This window comes from Cydia strobilella, chromosome 1 (genome assembly GCF_947568885.1).
Source record: "Cydia strobilella chromosome 1, ilCydStro3.1, whole genome shotgun sequence".
Lineage (NCBI taxonomy): Eukaryota > Metazoa > Arthropoda > Insecta > Lepidoptera > Tortricidae > Cydia > Cydia strobilella.
Genome location: NC_086041.1, coordinates 33237929 through 33253507, shown reverse-complemented (window position 1 = coordinate 33253507; position 15579 = coordinate 33237929). Strand labels below are relative to the sequence as shown.

Here is a 15579-nt window from a genome sequence, read left to right as displayed (position 1 = left end):
CCACCCCGCTTTTTACTTTCTTAAGGGATGATTTTCGGGATAAAAATATCCTATGTCCTTCTCAGGGACTCAACCTATCTCTATGCCAAATTTCATCTAAATCAGTTCAGCGTTTTAAGCGTGAAGAGGTAACACACAGACAGACAGACTTTCGCATTTATAATATTAGTATGGATTTAATTTATTGCTAAAGTAAGAACCGGTTCGCAGATTATTGCATCGAAATAATGATGTATTCCTACCTATCATGACGGTGTAACGTAAGTTAATAACTTTATCAGGGTGATCGAATAAAAAATGGTTTAAGTAACAAATTAATTTATTTCACTTAAACAAAAATAGTTCGAAACTATAGGCATGTCTAATCTAATTAAAAGCTTTGTACGGATTAGGTCATTCACAGATTTTAGTTGTCTTTTCTGTTCCCGAAAGTTAAGAACATAACTGAATTTCCCACAATTTTAACGGGTCACTCACGTATTTTAAGTCGAAAAACGCTCGACATGTTTCACTCCGAAAAATGTCAAGCGTTTTTCGACTTAAAATACGTGAGTGACCGTGACCCGTTTTTAATATGTTTAATATGTCTGTGTCTCACGGAAGTTTTTTTATTAAAATTTTGATAAAGCCCAAAAGTTGCCTATTCCATATGATCTTAAACTAAAAAAAACCGGCCAAGTGCGAGTCGGACTCGCGCACCGAGGGTTCCGTACTTTTTAGTAGTTATTGTTATAGCGGCAATCATCATCATCATCTGTGAAAATTTCAACTGTCTAGCTATCACGGTTCATGAGATACGTCCTGGTGACAGACAGCGGAGTCTTAGTAATAGGGTCCCGTTTTTACCCTTTGGGTACGGAACAATAAAAACTATGTACCTAAACCAAAAAAGTACAGCACCCAGTCGTCCAGCCAACATCATCATTCTATACAATATTATTAGGCATTGGTCAAATGAACGAACGTGTTTTCAATTAGAGTTTTTAATGATTCACGGTTAGTTTCACTAGACTTATATTGACCGGGATATAGACCGTGATTACCTTTTGTATTATTTGTGAGCTCCCGATATTTCGTCGCACCCGTGAACATGATTCATGTAAATGCGTCGAAATATCGGGAGCAATATAATCACGGTCAATATAAGTCTAGTGAACGTGTTTTCGTAAGTCACAGATCACTAAAGTAAGGACGCTAAGGACGAAAATTTCGTACACTGACCCGCCTGTTCCTATCTACCGCATGCGATATTGCTATTGGACAAATAGGGATGATGACACATAACAGTTTTGAATGGTTCACGATTTAATATATTAATAACGGGTCATTCACATATTTTAAGTCGAAAAACGCTCGACATGTTTTACTCCGTACCGAGTAGTATCATCAGGAGCTTGCGTTGACGGTGACGGACCGGCGCAGACAGCGGGCCGCAGCCCTGCGCGCCCGATGACTCGGTGGAGTGAAACATGTCGAGCGTTTTTCGGCTTAAAATACGTGAGTGACCCGTTATTAATATATTTAATATGTCTGTGTCTCACGGAAGTTTTGTGATTCACGATTAGTTTGACACCAACCCGCTATCTTCAGTTTACCCGTGAACAAGATGCATGTAACTGCGTCAAAATATCGGGAGCTCAAAAACAATACAAAAGGTAATCACGGTATTCATATAAGTCTATGATGACACATGTTGAATTTTATAACCAAATCTAGTAAAATAGATAGCAAATGGGCAATTTATCGCAATAATGTGGATATTAAAATAATATATGGAAATGATAAAAAATACAGGATCTAAAAATTTAACGTTTTTCTAACTTCCAAAGAGTAATAAAGTAAGGGTACCATTCAATTCCTTACATTTTATCCAAAAAAAGATTGTATAGCAACTATATGCATAAACGCAATATTTTACCGACAAAATCGCAATTTTACTTTTTTCCCATACATTCAAGATGGGCTCACAGTGACCTTGACGTCACGTTCACTTATCGTTTTGTTAGGAGCGTTTCGTGAGTGAAGTACGACTGTCGCTTTGACTTTCATGTCTGACTTTTGTATTGCTTTAATGCAATTATAGACATTTGATCCCAAAAACAAACCTGATCGATTGATACCATTAATAAAAATTTGTCATGTAGCCTATTTTTCGTGCCTTAACGTCATTACTTTACCAGAAAATAACCATTTTTAGGGTTCCGTACCCAAACGGGACCCTATTACTAAGACTCCGCTGTCCGTCTGTCCGTCTGTCTGTCTGTCTGTCACCAGGCTGTATCTCATGAACCGTGATAGCTAGACAGTTGAAATTTTCACAGATGATGTATTTCTGTTGCCGCTATAACAACAAATACTAAAAACAGAATAATATAAATATTTAAATGGGGCTCCCATACAACAAACGTGATTTTTTTGCCGTTTTTTTTTCGTAATGGTACGGAACCCTTCGTGCACGAGTCCGACTCGCACTTGGCCGGCTTTTAGGGTCCCATATAGACATTTGATCCCAAAAACAAACCTGATCGATTGATACCATTAATAAAAATGTGTCATCTAACCTATTTCTCGTGCCTTAGCGTCATTACTTTACCAGAAAATAACCTGAAACATTTTTAACTTCGAGAACAGAAGAGAACTCGTTTTCCCGCGTAATGACCCGACTAGAACCACGAGGACTTCTTGGAGGCCTCGTACTTCTGTATGTTGACCAGCATGGAGTCGTGGATCTCTTTCGCGTTGCGGTTCTGCCCGTAGTAGTCCACGAACTCGCCCTCAGGGTTCACCAGATATATGATAATCGTGTGATCCACCTGGGAACATAAAAAGTAGGTAAACATGAAATAAAACTATGAAAACGGATTATATCGCGTATATTGAATTTATAATACATCCCGACGTTTCGAACTCTTTACAGCGTTCGTGGTCAACGGGTGACTGAGGAAAAATTACAAAGTGCAAAAATACCCACATACTAAAATAATGAACAATCATAGACTACAAACTTTAAGGCTGGTTGTACATGCAAAATCGGTTCATAAGGCTAGTTATACACTACAATTATTTTCAAGTAAAGATATATATATATACGAGATTAAAAAAAAAAAAAAAAAAAAAAAAAAAAAAAAAAAAAAAAAAAAAAAACTACGCCGGCTCCAACCCTACACCACGGACCCAAGAAGATTTAATTCCCTCCTAAATTGTAGGAGGGTATCCCAATATGGGACCGGCAACAAACTCGTTTTCATAGTATTATTTCATGAGTAACTATCGCTGTAACCGAAGACAATATTAAGTAGGTAAACAGTTCAGATATCTGGCAAACAAATGGAGACAGTTACACGAGTACTATAGGTATACCTAATAAACCGATACTCTTAATGAGGGCTACCGTTTTTGTGCTCACCAGTTGGCGACACTGTAGATGTAGGTCCAGAAAAACAGATCTCAAAATTCTTCTATGCTTATTTTTATTTAAATCAATACGTTCTAATATACACAAAAGTATTTTAACGTCTAAATGTGCCATTTTTTCGACCTGTTTAATTTTGCATTATATTTTAGTTGGCACTTTTTTTAAACCACTAACATTTATTGGGCTGTAGGTATCTATTGTTTACCATGATTAATCAAAGATGGACAAAGATTTACCACAATTATGAATAAGGAGAGAAAATTCCCGATAAAATAGCTTGAAACCCCCAAAACTTCTATGCATTTGACATTTTGAAAGACCTTCATCTACACTAGCGCCCCTAGCGGCGAAATTAAACGTGGTAACCCTCATTGATACCTATAATATCAATGCTAAAAGATTTTATACAGTCGGCCTATACGTAATCAATGAAGAATATGATGATATCATAGAGTAACTTATACTAGAGCGGTACTGTCATAGTAAACTTTGTAACCCCAGTAAATTCACTGCCATCTGTCGACACACTTTAAAACTAAAAATGAAGATTTATAAAAATACGATAGAATGTATTTAAATATAGATAAATGTTTTTTTTTATTTGCATTAATTATTTTTATGATTTTGATCCATGTTCTTTCACTGATATGCGTTAAAATTGTTAAATAACAAACGAAACCGTCAACGCCATCTATACGACTGTAGGCCAAAACTATTAGCGCCCTCTGAACGAGAATCAAATTTTCTTGATTTTCGAGGCACGTTCTTTGATGATATTGATGACAATGATAACCTAACCAACTAGGGCAGAGGTCGGCAAGCTTTTGAGAAGAAGAGCCAACTGGAATCGACAGTGGCGTAGCTAGGCGTAGGCGAAGTGGGCCTTCGCCCACGGCCTCGTGACCCAAGGGGGGCCTCGCGCGAAGCCCCTTCGGGCACAGTGAAAGTAAAGGGCCTCTCAGATGCGATTTCGCCCACGGCTAGATTAGTTCACGCTACGCCACTGGGAATCGAAAAGCTTAGAGCCTCAAATGTTGTTTTCAGTTGTGTAGGAACTCTCAAGGGTTTCATGGGTGACGTAAAGAGTCGCAATTGTACAGTCGAAGGCAAAAATATCGATCCGGACAAATGGCTGAAAAATATGTGAGCACGACTTTATTGTCTAATGTGTAAGAGCGTACACATATTTTTGAAACTTTGGGAATGTATATATATTTATGCCCTTGACTGTACCTCCAAAGAGCCGGCGCATACGGCTCGCGGGTCGCGGTTTGTCGACCCCTGAACTAGGGATAAAAGTCGCCTCACACATGTCGTGAGGCAACATGGCCGGACTCGCCATGTCTGGCAACATTGAGACGTTGCCATGTCAAAGGGTCGTGCGGCGTGTGTAGTCTAAATCCACTCACAATATAGTCATTGTCGACGTCCTGCGGCCCCGCGCTAAAGTACACCCTGTACGACTTGCACGCCTTCTGAACTTGCTCCACCGTGCCGGTCAAGCCAAGGAACCGCGGCGAGAATTCTTTGCAGTACCTGCGAAAAACGTGCACTTGAATTATTTTTTTTAAGTAGTCACACTACTATATATAACTACTATACTATATATATTCGCAGGTTCAAACCCCGGCTCGTACCAATGAGTTTTTCGGAACTTATGCACGAAATATCATTTGATATTTACCAGTCGCTTTTCGGTGAAGGGAAACATCGTGAGGAAACCGGACTAATCCTAACAAGGCCTAGTTCCCCCTCTGGGTTGGAAGGTCAGATGGCAGTCGCTTTCGTAAAAACTAGTGCCTACGTCAATTCTTAGGATTAGTTGTCAAGCGGACCCCAGGCTCCCATGAGCCGTGGCAAAATGCCGGGATAACGCGAGGAAGATGAAGATTTACGTTCGTGACGTTTAGGAGGTGCCAGCGCGCATTGATTGCTTTTTGAGTTGGTCAAAGACGCCTAGTCTTACTAAGATGGCATATAGTCGAGAAATTGGGACGGGTACCGCCGTGGCGAGGTGGCCTAGGGGTTCATGACGTTAGCCGCGATAGCTAAAGACGCCGGTTCGAATCCGGCCTTCACCACTGGAGGGCTTCGTCACTTTTTCTTTAACATATGACATCTATTACAGTTTTTAATTTCATTATTTATACAATATGTTTGTTTGTTGTTTAGCATATGACTGGCGCCATTTTTGTAGCCTCTAGCCCCCACGTCAAAACTTGCCAAGAGAAATGCAATTTTGATTTGACAAAATAAATTCAAAATATAATGGAATGGGAGACCTTATAGGCCTCTGGGCGGCTAGAGAATAGTGCAAAAGATTATTTTGTTTCAGGAATATGAATTATATTTGATTTTATTACATTACCTGCAATAACATGTTATTTTTCGATGGCCGCAAAAATATGTGATACGCTCTTATGGCTCCACAAATAAGATTGTGTCAGATATTTTTGCGGCCTTCGTTGAGTAACATATAATTGCGACTGTACAATAGGTAAGTATTAATTATGTCAGTAAATTAAATACTATATAACTTACTTTCCCACAATGTCTGGTGTATCTCTCTTAGGATCAACTGATATGAATACTGGCTGCAACTCTGGTGCAGATGGAGTAGCATCTGAAAACAAATAACATTTCTTGTTATTCATACACAACTGAAGAACTTAGAAAACATAACTTTCCTTTAAGAAAGTGTTACTTTCAAATACTTCTGAAAGTTTTGAGTATGCTATTAAACCAATTTTGGTTTTGATATTAAACTAAAACTCAGCTTTCTAGCATTCTCCGCAAAAAAATCAAATAAAAAGCTTTCATATTATATACGTATACATAAAAAAAACATAGTTCTGTTGTAGTGTAAAAATGTTTTTTATAATTGTTCTGTGGATGCAATTTATGGGTATGAAATCACTGTTAAATCCTATTATTTCTTATGAGATCAAGTCAAAGAAGCAGATATTTGTTCCTATGTAAAGAGATTATAAGATAAGCAAAAGTTCATTTACTTCTTAAATGTTAGATAGATAGATAGCGTTTATTCGTGGCAAAAAAGAGGAAAACACGTACATAGGAAACACAACATAAATAATATAAGCCACGAAATGGTCCCGACTCAGCATGGTGCTAGCCTGGCTGGGCTAGCGCTGATCTTCCGTCGGGGCCATGAACTAGTGCAGTTCTAACATTAGTTAGAATTTAACAATAATAGGATTTAACTGTGATTTCATACCCATAAATGTTAGGGTTTGATTGCTGACACTGACTGACTCATACTAATTACTCTATCAAGCAACTAGTATACTATGTCGGGCTTTACAATTTAAACCCTGTACAAGTACCGTTTATTGTGCAGTTTTAAGCTAATTGACACAGTTATTAGCTGTTAATGAGTTAAGTTGTATAGTGCTATGAGAGAGTGACTATGACTACCCAAAGGTTTGTTTGATTTGACCTAATCTATGTCATTAATTTTAGTTATTTTACATTTTAACTTCAAACTCACCATGTTTGTTGACAACCTCCGCTAATTTCTCCAACTCGTCAGGACAAATGTCAGGGCAATGGGTGAATCCGAAGTATATCAATAGCCATTTGCCTAGGAGATCCGCACTCTTTACCAGTTTGCCCTAAAACAAGTAAAAAATTGCTAAATTTATATATTGTACAGTCAAGGGCATAAATGTATGTATGTATGTATAAACTCTTTATTGTAAAAAACACAGAACACAAATATGGCACAGAAATAGGCAGTACAAAGACGAACTTATCCCTTTAAGGGATCTCTTCCAGTTAACCTTTGAGTAGATGAGAATTGATGAAGAACGGTAGACAAAGACTAGAGGAAAGTCAATAAATTTATATACTAGAGGAAAGTCAATAAATTTATAATATATATACATTCCCAAAGTTTCAAAAATATGTGTACGCTCTTACTCCTTAGACAATAAAGTCGTGTTCACATATTTTTGAGCCATTTGTCCAGTTCGATATTTTTGCCTTCGACTGTACAATAAAGTATCAATTGTATAAACCAGTTAAACGGAAGTTACAGATCACTACACCTTATAAAACAAAGTCCCCCGCCGTGTCTGTCTGTATGTATGTATGTTCGGAATAAACTCAAAAACTACCAAATTGATTTTAATTCGTGAGGAAGATTTACACTTTGACTACCGAGAACACGCCTGGTAGGCACTCGTGAACTTTGCTCAGATGCCGGACAACCCGCCCAGCGGGTTGTTTTATACGCAGCTATAGATGACCGGTTTCTTGGGTATTGTTCAAAATTTTGCCCGGTTGCGAAAGTGTTTAGGTGTATACAATTTTAAGGTTTTGTGTAACCCATGTGAAGTCTGGGCGGGTTGCTAGTTATAATAAAACCGGCTTAGTGCGAGTCGGACTCGCGCACGAAGGGTTCCGTACCATTACGAAAAAAAAGGGCAAAAAAATCACGTTTGATGTATGGGAGCCCCACTTAAATATTTATTTTATTCTGTTTTTAGTATTTGTTATAGCGGCAACAGAAATACATCATCTGTGAAAACTTTCAGCTGTCTAGCTATCACGGTTGATGAGATACAGCCTGGTGACAGAGGGACAAACAGACAGACAGACAGAACAGCAGAGCCTTAGTAATAGGGTCCCGTTTTTACCCTTTTGGTTCGGAACCCGAAACCCTAAAAACACATTCATTTAGCAGTCCATAGAACGTGATTTCCATTGGCTTGCCTGATTTTGTAGACTTTTTCCACAGCTCATGGAGGAAATGTAAGAAGGTAAATTAGGCTATGACGTGCCTATGATTGAATATTTGTATGTTTTTGAGGCAAGATGGAAAGGACCATTACCAGCGAAGAGGAAAACTGGAAAACCTGTCAAACGGTGGACCGATGACATAGTAGAGGTTGCCGGGAAAGACTGGATGTACAATGCCAAACATAGATATTTATGGAAGAAATGGGAGGAGGCCTTTACCCAAACGGGATCCATACCCCAAGAAAGAAAAATCAACAGAAACAACAACACCTTGTATTGTATTGTATTGTATTGTAGTTCGGGCGATTTTCCGCAACTTGACGACTGGCGCCTATTTTGCGTGACATGGGGGTGGGCTAGTCCTGCCAGCCCAGCTCCTCGAGGAAACCTATCAAACCTTTGATGTTGAGTAGGACCTCGGGGACAACAACACCTTAAAAACCTATTTTAACCAAATTTAAAAACTGAAATAGAAACTAAAATTGAAAAGACTATGGAAACAAAGAGGCTATAATATATGTTTTTGAGTCAGTACACACACTGTTATCTAGTAATATGTCATTACTAGCAGCACCTGAGAATAGCATAACTCATTAAAAGAAAATTTTGCAGTCTTTAAAATCGTGAGTAATAATCATAGTACATTTAACCTATATACCTAAAAGTAAAACCTATTCCAATACAATTAAAATAAGTATGTATAGTCTATGTAAATGTGAAGTTCTGAGGAAAACAACAACAATTATTAGGGTACCGTACCCAAAGGGTAAAAACTACTACTAAGACTATTACTACGACTTCTCTGTCCATCGTTCTGTCTGTCTGCCTGGTGGCACCGAACCTCATGAACCGTGATAGCTAGACAGTTGAAATTTTCACAGATGATGTATTACCGCTATAACAAATTCTAAAAAGTACGGAACCCTCGGTGGGCGAGTTCGACTCGCACTTGTCCGGTTCTAAATAATTAACTTCATACCTGCGTGTCAACAAGCTCAAAATCTCCTCCGATCTTAGCCTTGCCGAGCTGCCGCTTACGTTCCCTATCCACCGCCGCCTGCTTCTCTTGCCTCACGTACAGCATGAAGCCCGTCAGCCCGCCGCCCACCACCGCCGTCACCGCCATGGACTTCCACGTTATAGGCCCGAAGAACTGCTTCGGCTTCTTCTTAGGCGGCTGAGCGCATTGTCGCACCAGCGATGTTGAAAACGTGCGGCATGCTAATGACCAACTATTACGCACTAGGGAATTCATTTTAAGCTTGTTTTGTGTTACGAAGATGAAGCTAAGAATGTATTTAGTAGTTATAATTGCCTTTTTCCTGTTCTACATGCTCCTCGATGGGAGTTTTATCGTATCAGCTGGCTGTCAATGTCAATGTCACGCGTATGTCAAAATACGAACGACATGTGTTACCAGAAGAAAATTACAATTATCGATAGTATCGATTCGGTGCTCATCGATACTACATTTAAAACGTAAAATAAAATAAAAATACAATAAAGAATATATAGTTGGTCAAACCAAAATGTCAGTAAATAAGAACAAAAAAAAAACTATACATGCTTTGCTTTTGGGCGCCGCCTGGAGGAGGCCTATGTCAAAGACAGCCTGACAAAGAAGCAGAAAAAAAGAGCATAAATAAATAAAATATAGATACATATACTAATATAATTGTATTGTAAAAACTGAGTCAGGAATAAAGGCTATTTCAATTCAATTCAATTCAATCATGGCCACATTTGGTCAAAAGAATATGCAAACGCCATTTAAAAATAAATACTTTTTATTTTTAATTTGTATCAAATGGCTGATGAGTGCCTTAAACATTGAACTATTTTGAATGATTTAAAAAGGTTGGTTAGAGCAAGGCTGTGATTTAAGATATAGCTGGTCAAACCAAATTGGCAGTAAATAAGAACAAAAAAATATATACTCCTTTTCTTTTGGGTGCTAGTACTAGTGTAAGACAAAGATAGTATGATTCTCTCTGTTTATGTTTGGAATAAGACAGTCCTTTGACAAACTATATATATGAGTGTTCCAGTAAATGGTTTTGGCGGTTTTTTTAAAGTAGATGTCCGCACCGCCTATATACAAGGCCGGGTACCTAATGTTATTATTATTAGAGTTTGTATGTCTATCTGCAGGATATATGGCACACTGCAGTATAAACATCAGTCAGCTCAACCAGTTTAAAATCAACCATGGTGTCACTGTCGCCTAATTTACGGTGAATGTTTGTAGTTAGTACTGTTAGTAGTAGGTATCTACCTAAAGTAGTAGTACTAAAGATTTCAAAGGCTTGAGAAATGAAACTATTTAACACTTGTACTTTATTACTATACTTAATAGCAATTATCGGTTGCTTTTCTGTCGAAATTTTCGTAGGTCGTGCTCGGCGGTAATGAAAAATGCGAGGGGCGGAGCGAGCAACCGCAACCCCGTGGCTTTATATAGACGGAGCCCTACATCCTGCCGGCATTGTCGGGCAGATCATTCATCTCGGTTAAAATGTGGAGAATTATTTGCGTAAGTTAATTTTGGAATAACTATTATCAGTCGGGACAAGTGCAACTATACTATAGGGTCAACCGCTTATCCTTAGATATAAATACAAAGACGAATAAAGGATTAGAGGCCCGTTCTCGTGGCCACATTTTTACTTATGGAGTGACTTGTTGTTTTTAGTTTTTGTAGACATATAAATTCAGTTAGATACCTACTTTTTAAACTCGTTGTCTAATCGAAGTAATTTATCGTAAACGTTGTTCGTCTGTAGGTAATAGGGATGTCTGTAACAAGTGAAATTGAAAGTAGGAGATTATTAGTCAGGAGCAAGGTCAGTTTTTAAAACGGAACTGACTGGAACACGAACTGAAGTGTACCTACTTAATGCTCTACCTATTTTATTATTTTTCAAGTATATATATATATAGTCCTCCTCATCGTTTTCGATGACGGCGACCCCAAATAAACATTATGGACGTTAGAGTTTTGAATGATTCACGGTTAGTTTCACTAGACTTATATTGACCGGGATATAGACCGTGATTACCTTTTGTATTATTTGTGAGCTCCCGATATTTCGACGCAGTTACATGCATCATGTTCACGGGTGACTCACCTGTGAACATGATGCATGTAACTGCGTCGAAATATCGGGAGCTCACAAATAATACAAAAGGTAATCACGGTCTATATCCCGGTCAATATTATGGACGTTGTCTAGCGTGAGCCCTAATGTGGCTGGCCAGGCCGAACTTGTTCTTAAATGTTCTATTGCACGCGTGACAATAAAAATGGCCAGCTGCGTTGAACGTGTACACGTAGGAGGGCTTAGGTTTTTCTTTCCGCAACTGGCGTTTTATTTTTCAAGTACTAGGTACTTGCAGTTTTGTACCTATGTACCTATATATGGTACTTGCGAACATGGACGCAAAATTTGAACCCATCCACACTTATCTTATAAAAGTAAGTACCTCACGTCATCATCATCATATATTTAAGAGTTACTCATGTCGGAGGAGCGATTTCCATGTAAGTCGGTCCTCTGTCTTCTCCTTGACAGCCTGATACGACACGACGTTGAGTTTTTCTTTTTCTTGATCTTACGTACTTGGTATCGTTATTTATTCGGTTGCATTGTTTCAGATATCGTTGTTAGCTTGGTTCCTGCTGGTGAAGGACGTGGCAAGCCAGGAGTACCTGCCGCCCAAGCCCGGCGGCGGCAAGAAGCCTGCTCCAGAACCTACTGTAAGTGCCAGTTGCACCATCCGCACTTGACAGACTGATCAACATCAACCGGCGCGCCGCGGCGGTTTACAATGAAACTTTCCATACAATAAAATTTTGCGAACTCTTTAACGATGACAAACAGTTTGGTGCAACAGACCCTAAGACTGTAAAATAAATGAAGAGATTCAGCCGTATATTATAACTCGACTCATTACACAGTAACAGCAAAGATAGATATAACTCCGTTATAGATAAATACAGTCTAAGGAAAAAACGTGTCTCAAAAATCAAGAAAATTTGATTCTCGATCAGAGGGCGCTACTAGCTTTGGCCTACTGTCATATAGATGGCGTTGACGGTTTCGTTTGTTATTTAACAATTTAAACGCGTATCAGTGAAAGAACATGGGTCAAAATCATAAAAATAATTAATGCAAATAAAAAAAAACATTTATCCATATTTATATACATTTTATCGTATTTTTATAAATCTTCATTTTTAGTTTTAAGGTGTGTCGATAGATGGCAGTGAATTTACTGTGGTTACAAAATCTACTATGACAGTACCGCTCTGTCTTATTATATCCTCTTTGGTAACAGTATCAGGGTTCAATGTGGCTTTTAGTTGATCTTATGACGGTTGTAATGACTTTCTTCTAAGTGTTCACCTTGCGGTCACCCGCCAAATTCACCTCATTACAACAAAGCAATAAAACTGGCATGCATAAGAATTTATTTATTACTAGCTTTTGCCCGCGACTTCGTCTGCGTGGAGTTAGTAATTTGGGTAGCTTATTTTTTATCCAATCTGCTGTTCCCCATACAAACTTCCACCCCCCCTTTTTTCACCTCCTTTAAGGATAACTTCTGGGATAAAAACTACCCTATGTTCTTCCCCGGGACTCAAACTATCTCTATACCAAATTTCAATTCAATCTATTCAGTGGTTTAAGCGTCAAGAGGTAACAGACAGACAGATACACTTTCGCATGTATAATATCCATACTTCCATCTGCCATCTGTATTCCCTGATCAATATGAACTCGGTCTCTTTAAAACAAGAGTGAATAGGCTGTTACTGAACCGGTGAGCTCCATCTTAGGCCCTGTCGTCACTTTCCATCAGGTGTGACTAGGGCCAATCGCCAATCAGTTTATTAAAAAAAAAAAAAACAATATTTCTTCACCGTTTTTCCAGTTACCAGCGAACTACGATTTCTCATACAACGTGGAAGACAGCGGCGTCAGCTTAGACTTTGGGCATAATGAAAAGCGTAAGGACGATCGTGCTACCGGCTCGTACCATGTGCTCCTGCCTGATGGGCGCATGCAGCTGGTCGAATATGAAGCCGGCCCTGATGGATATAAACCACAGGTTAGTACCCTTAACGACCTGGACTTTAGGCACAAGAAAGATTACAGTCAGGGGCGTAGCTATAGAGGATATGGCGCCCGGGGCAGTCACCAAATTTGCGCCCCCTGACGACTGACAAAAGTTTCCCGGCTGCTGCCTTTTGCCCATTTTGGCGCCCCCCTTGGATGGCGCCCGGGGCACTTGCCCCCTCTGCCCCCCTCCGTAGTTACGCCACTGATTACAGTACTCCACCAGATCCTAACTGCATGTGCTGCTTTCTGACGGACTATTGCAGTTGCTAAGTCACGTTAACGGATACAAATTATAAGTAGGTAAGTTTTTGTTTCATTTGCGATATATATGCTATCTACAACCCATGTTTGTCGCCATAATAGTGATAGTAAGGGTCCCATCAGTTCCATCATGCTGCACCACAAACTGGTGAGTCATGCATGTAAAAGTAATTCCTACTTATCTGGTACCTAAAGATATTTTTTGAAATTTTGTTTAAGTATTATGTTAAGCATAGGTTCTAGTTTCTTTTTGCTCTGGTTAGGTGTATCTCTGTTATCTAAAGATAGCAGTTTCTCGACAGCTGACTCCATTTACAAGCTACTTATAGGTAACAATAACAGTAGTTAACTAACTGCTTTTCTCGTGGTTTTTCTGATGCTGATCGTTCTATTTATTGACATATTCTCTATTATCAGGTGATGTACATGGGCACAGCAACATACCCCGCGCCGTCGGCGGACAAGTTCGACGGCTACCACTATAACGCGGCGTCCAACCGCCAGAGCGTGCGCCAGGCCGCGCCGCGACAGGCCGCTCGCACCGCGCCGCCCTCACCCGCACCCCCCGCTCCTATAGCTGCCCCCGCTAACGCCACGCAATAGACCATGGATTCCTAAATTCCCGCGGGATCAATCAAGCCTGTCCGGCCAACAGCCTAAATATCATACAACGCCTTGTTTCGCCGGCACCTGTAGTGGCGCCTGCTAACGCCACGCAATAGATTATGGATCTCCTAACTATGACCCACGACCGAATCTAATCTGTTCGGTCCACAAAAACAGCCAAATTCCGTATAATCCAGCCAGTGGGCCCCACGCCGCCTGCTAACGCCATCACAATAGACTAAAACCTCCTTTTAACTGCCCTTTATATTTCAGATGATCTTTATTTGCGCAATATCAGCTACGATAAAACAACCCAGAACCTGTTGTCCGGGTCTGCTTAAAACGTAGTCTGACTAATTCGCGTTATGAAAAAAACTTCATTTGAAATTCGCTATTCGTCTAAATCGCTATTGACCTATTACTTATCGGCCAGTGAGAACATTGGGCAAAATCCGGAAGTGGATTTAAAACTTATTTGTTACTATACAAAATCTTCAATCCGCTGTAAACAAAGGGAGTAGCTGATGTTACGCGAAATATTGATCTCTAACTATAATAGCCTAGCGTGGAAAGCTTCAACGGAAAGGTTCTTTACCTTTAACATATACTGCACGACTTAAATATTTGAATTACTAACTATGACCGGCTGCGCAAAGTTTAGATCCGGTTCGAAGGAAGGAATCACACGTGTACAGCGAGCTGCATAAGTGCATTATCAGCTTATGAATGGAATTAATTTATAAAACTTTTGTTGCTCGGCATACAGCCAAAATTAGTATTAGAACTAATTATACGTAATCTTGTTTAGTAAATTATAATGCAGTTTCAATCTAATTGTCATTTAGTAAGGGCCATGGGTGATTATCAAATACCGGTCAAAATTTTCAATTTACCGAATTTTGTCCTACTCAAGGAATAATTCAAGCTAATCAAGTGCTGTTTCAACTGACTGGATAATGGGTATAACCGTGATGTGATAAATAATACTTTGTCGGTTAATTGTTATTGATTTTATTGATTATGTGTAAAGCTATTTATTTTATTATGCAAGGAAAAAAATAAAAAAAATAGGAGGAATGTTCAAAGAATAAAAATGATATAAAAACACATTTATTTATTTTTATTACAAACATCTATACCTATAACAATTCACACTACTTTTATTCATTTAAATATCTTCAATAAATCACTCGATAACAAATGAACACATAATTAAGAAATTTAACTACTTTGGAATGTTAGCAAGAGGGTAAAAGTTTAAAATCTAAATAAATAATTAAAAAATAGTATCATTACTTCTTCCTAAACTATTTATGTACTATTAATGAGCTGTCATCTTAGCCGAAATAAGGCGTTTTGGAATCTCATTTTACTTTCTGAAACACGTCATTTTAGCTTAGTCGACTGCATAAC

At 38.9% G+C, this 15579-nt stretch overlaps 2 protein-coding genes across 2 annotated transcripts; one reads left to right on the top strand and one right to left on the bottom strand.

Moving 5' to 3' along the window:
* Positions 1-307: 307 nt before the first annotated feature.
* Positions 308-9543, bottom strand: LOC134744732 (protein SCO1 homolog, mitochondrial). Its single transcript, XM_063678652.1, has 5 exons — positions 9156-9543; positions 6924-7047; positions 5957-6038; positions 4825-4951; positions 308-2813 (listed from the first exon to the last, which is right to left on the bottom strand). The coding sequence occupies exons 1-5, from the start codon at positions 9429-9431 to the stop codon at positions 2664-2666; spliced, it is 759 nt and encodes a 252-aa protein (XP_063534722.1). The 5' UTR covers positions 9432-9543; the 3' UTR covers positions 308-2663.
* A 940-nt stretch (positions 9544-10483) lies between these two features.
* On the top strand, positions 10484-14204 carry LOC134747715 (pro-resilin-like). The gene is made up of 4 exons (XM_063682330.1): positions 10484-10709; positions 11832-11933; positions 13112-13288; positions 13978-14204. Exons 1-4 carry the CDS (start codon positions 10692-10694, stop codon positions 14161-14163), a joined length of 483 nt encoding a protein of 160 aa, XP_063538400.1. The 5' UTR covers positions 10484-10691; the 3' UTR covers positions 14164-14204.
* The last annotated feature ends 1375 nt before the right edge of the window (positions 14205-15579 follow it).

Excerpts from the sequence above, each read along its gene's own strand:
- LOC134744732 (XM_063678652.1), bottom strand. The coding sequence starts at position 9,431 with ATGAATTCCCTAGTGCGTAATAGTTGGTCATTAGCATGCCGCACGTTT. Across the intron at positions 4,952-5,956 it reads ACACCAGACATTGTGGGAAA|GTACTGCAAAGAATTCTCGC; the intron begins GTAAGTTATATA and ends CGTTTTTCGCAG. Across the intron at positions 2,814-4,824 it reads ACGTCGACAATGACTATATT|GTGGATCACACGATTATCAT; the intron begins GTGAGTGGATTT and ends TTATGTTCCCAG.
- LOC134747715 (XM_063682330.1), top strand. Across the intron at positions 11,934-13,111 it reads AGCCTGCTCCAGAACCTACT|TTACCAGCGAACTACGATTT; the intron begins GTAAGTGCCAGT and ends CCGTTTTTCCAG. Across the intron at positions 13,289-13,977 it reads CTGATGGATATAAACCACAG|GTGATGTACATGGGCACAGC; the intron begins GTTAGTACCCTT and ends CTCTATTATCAG.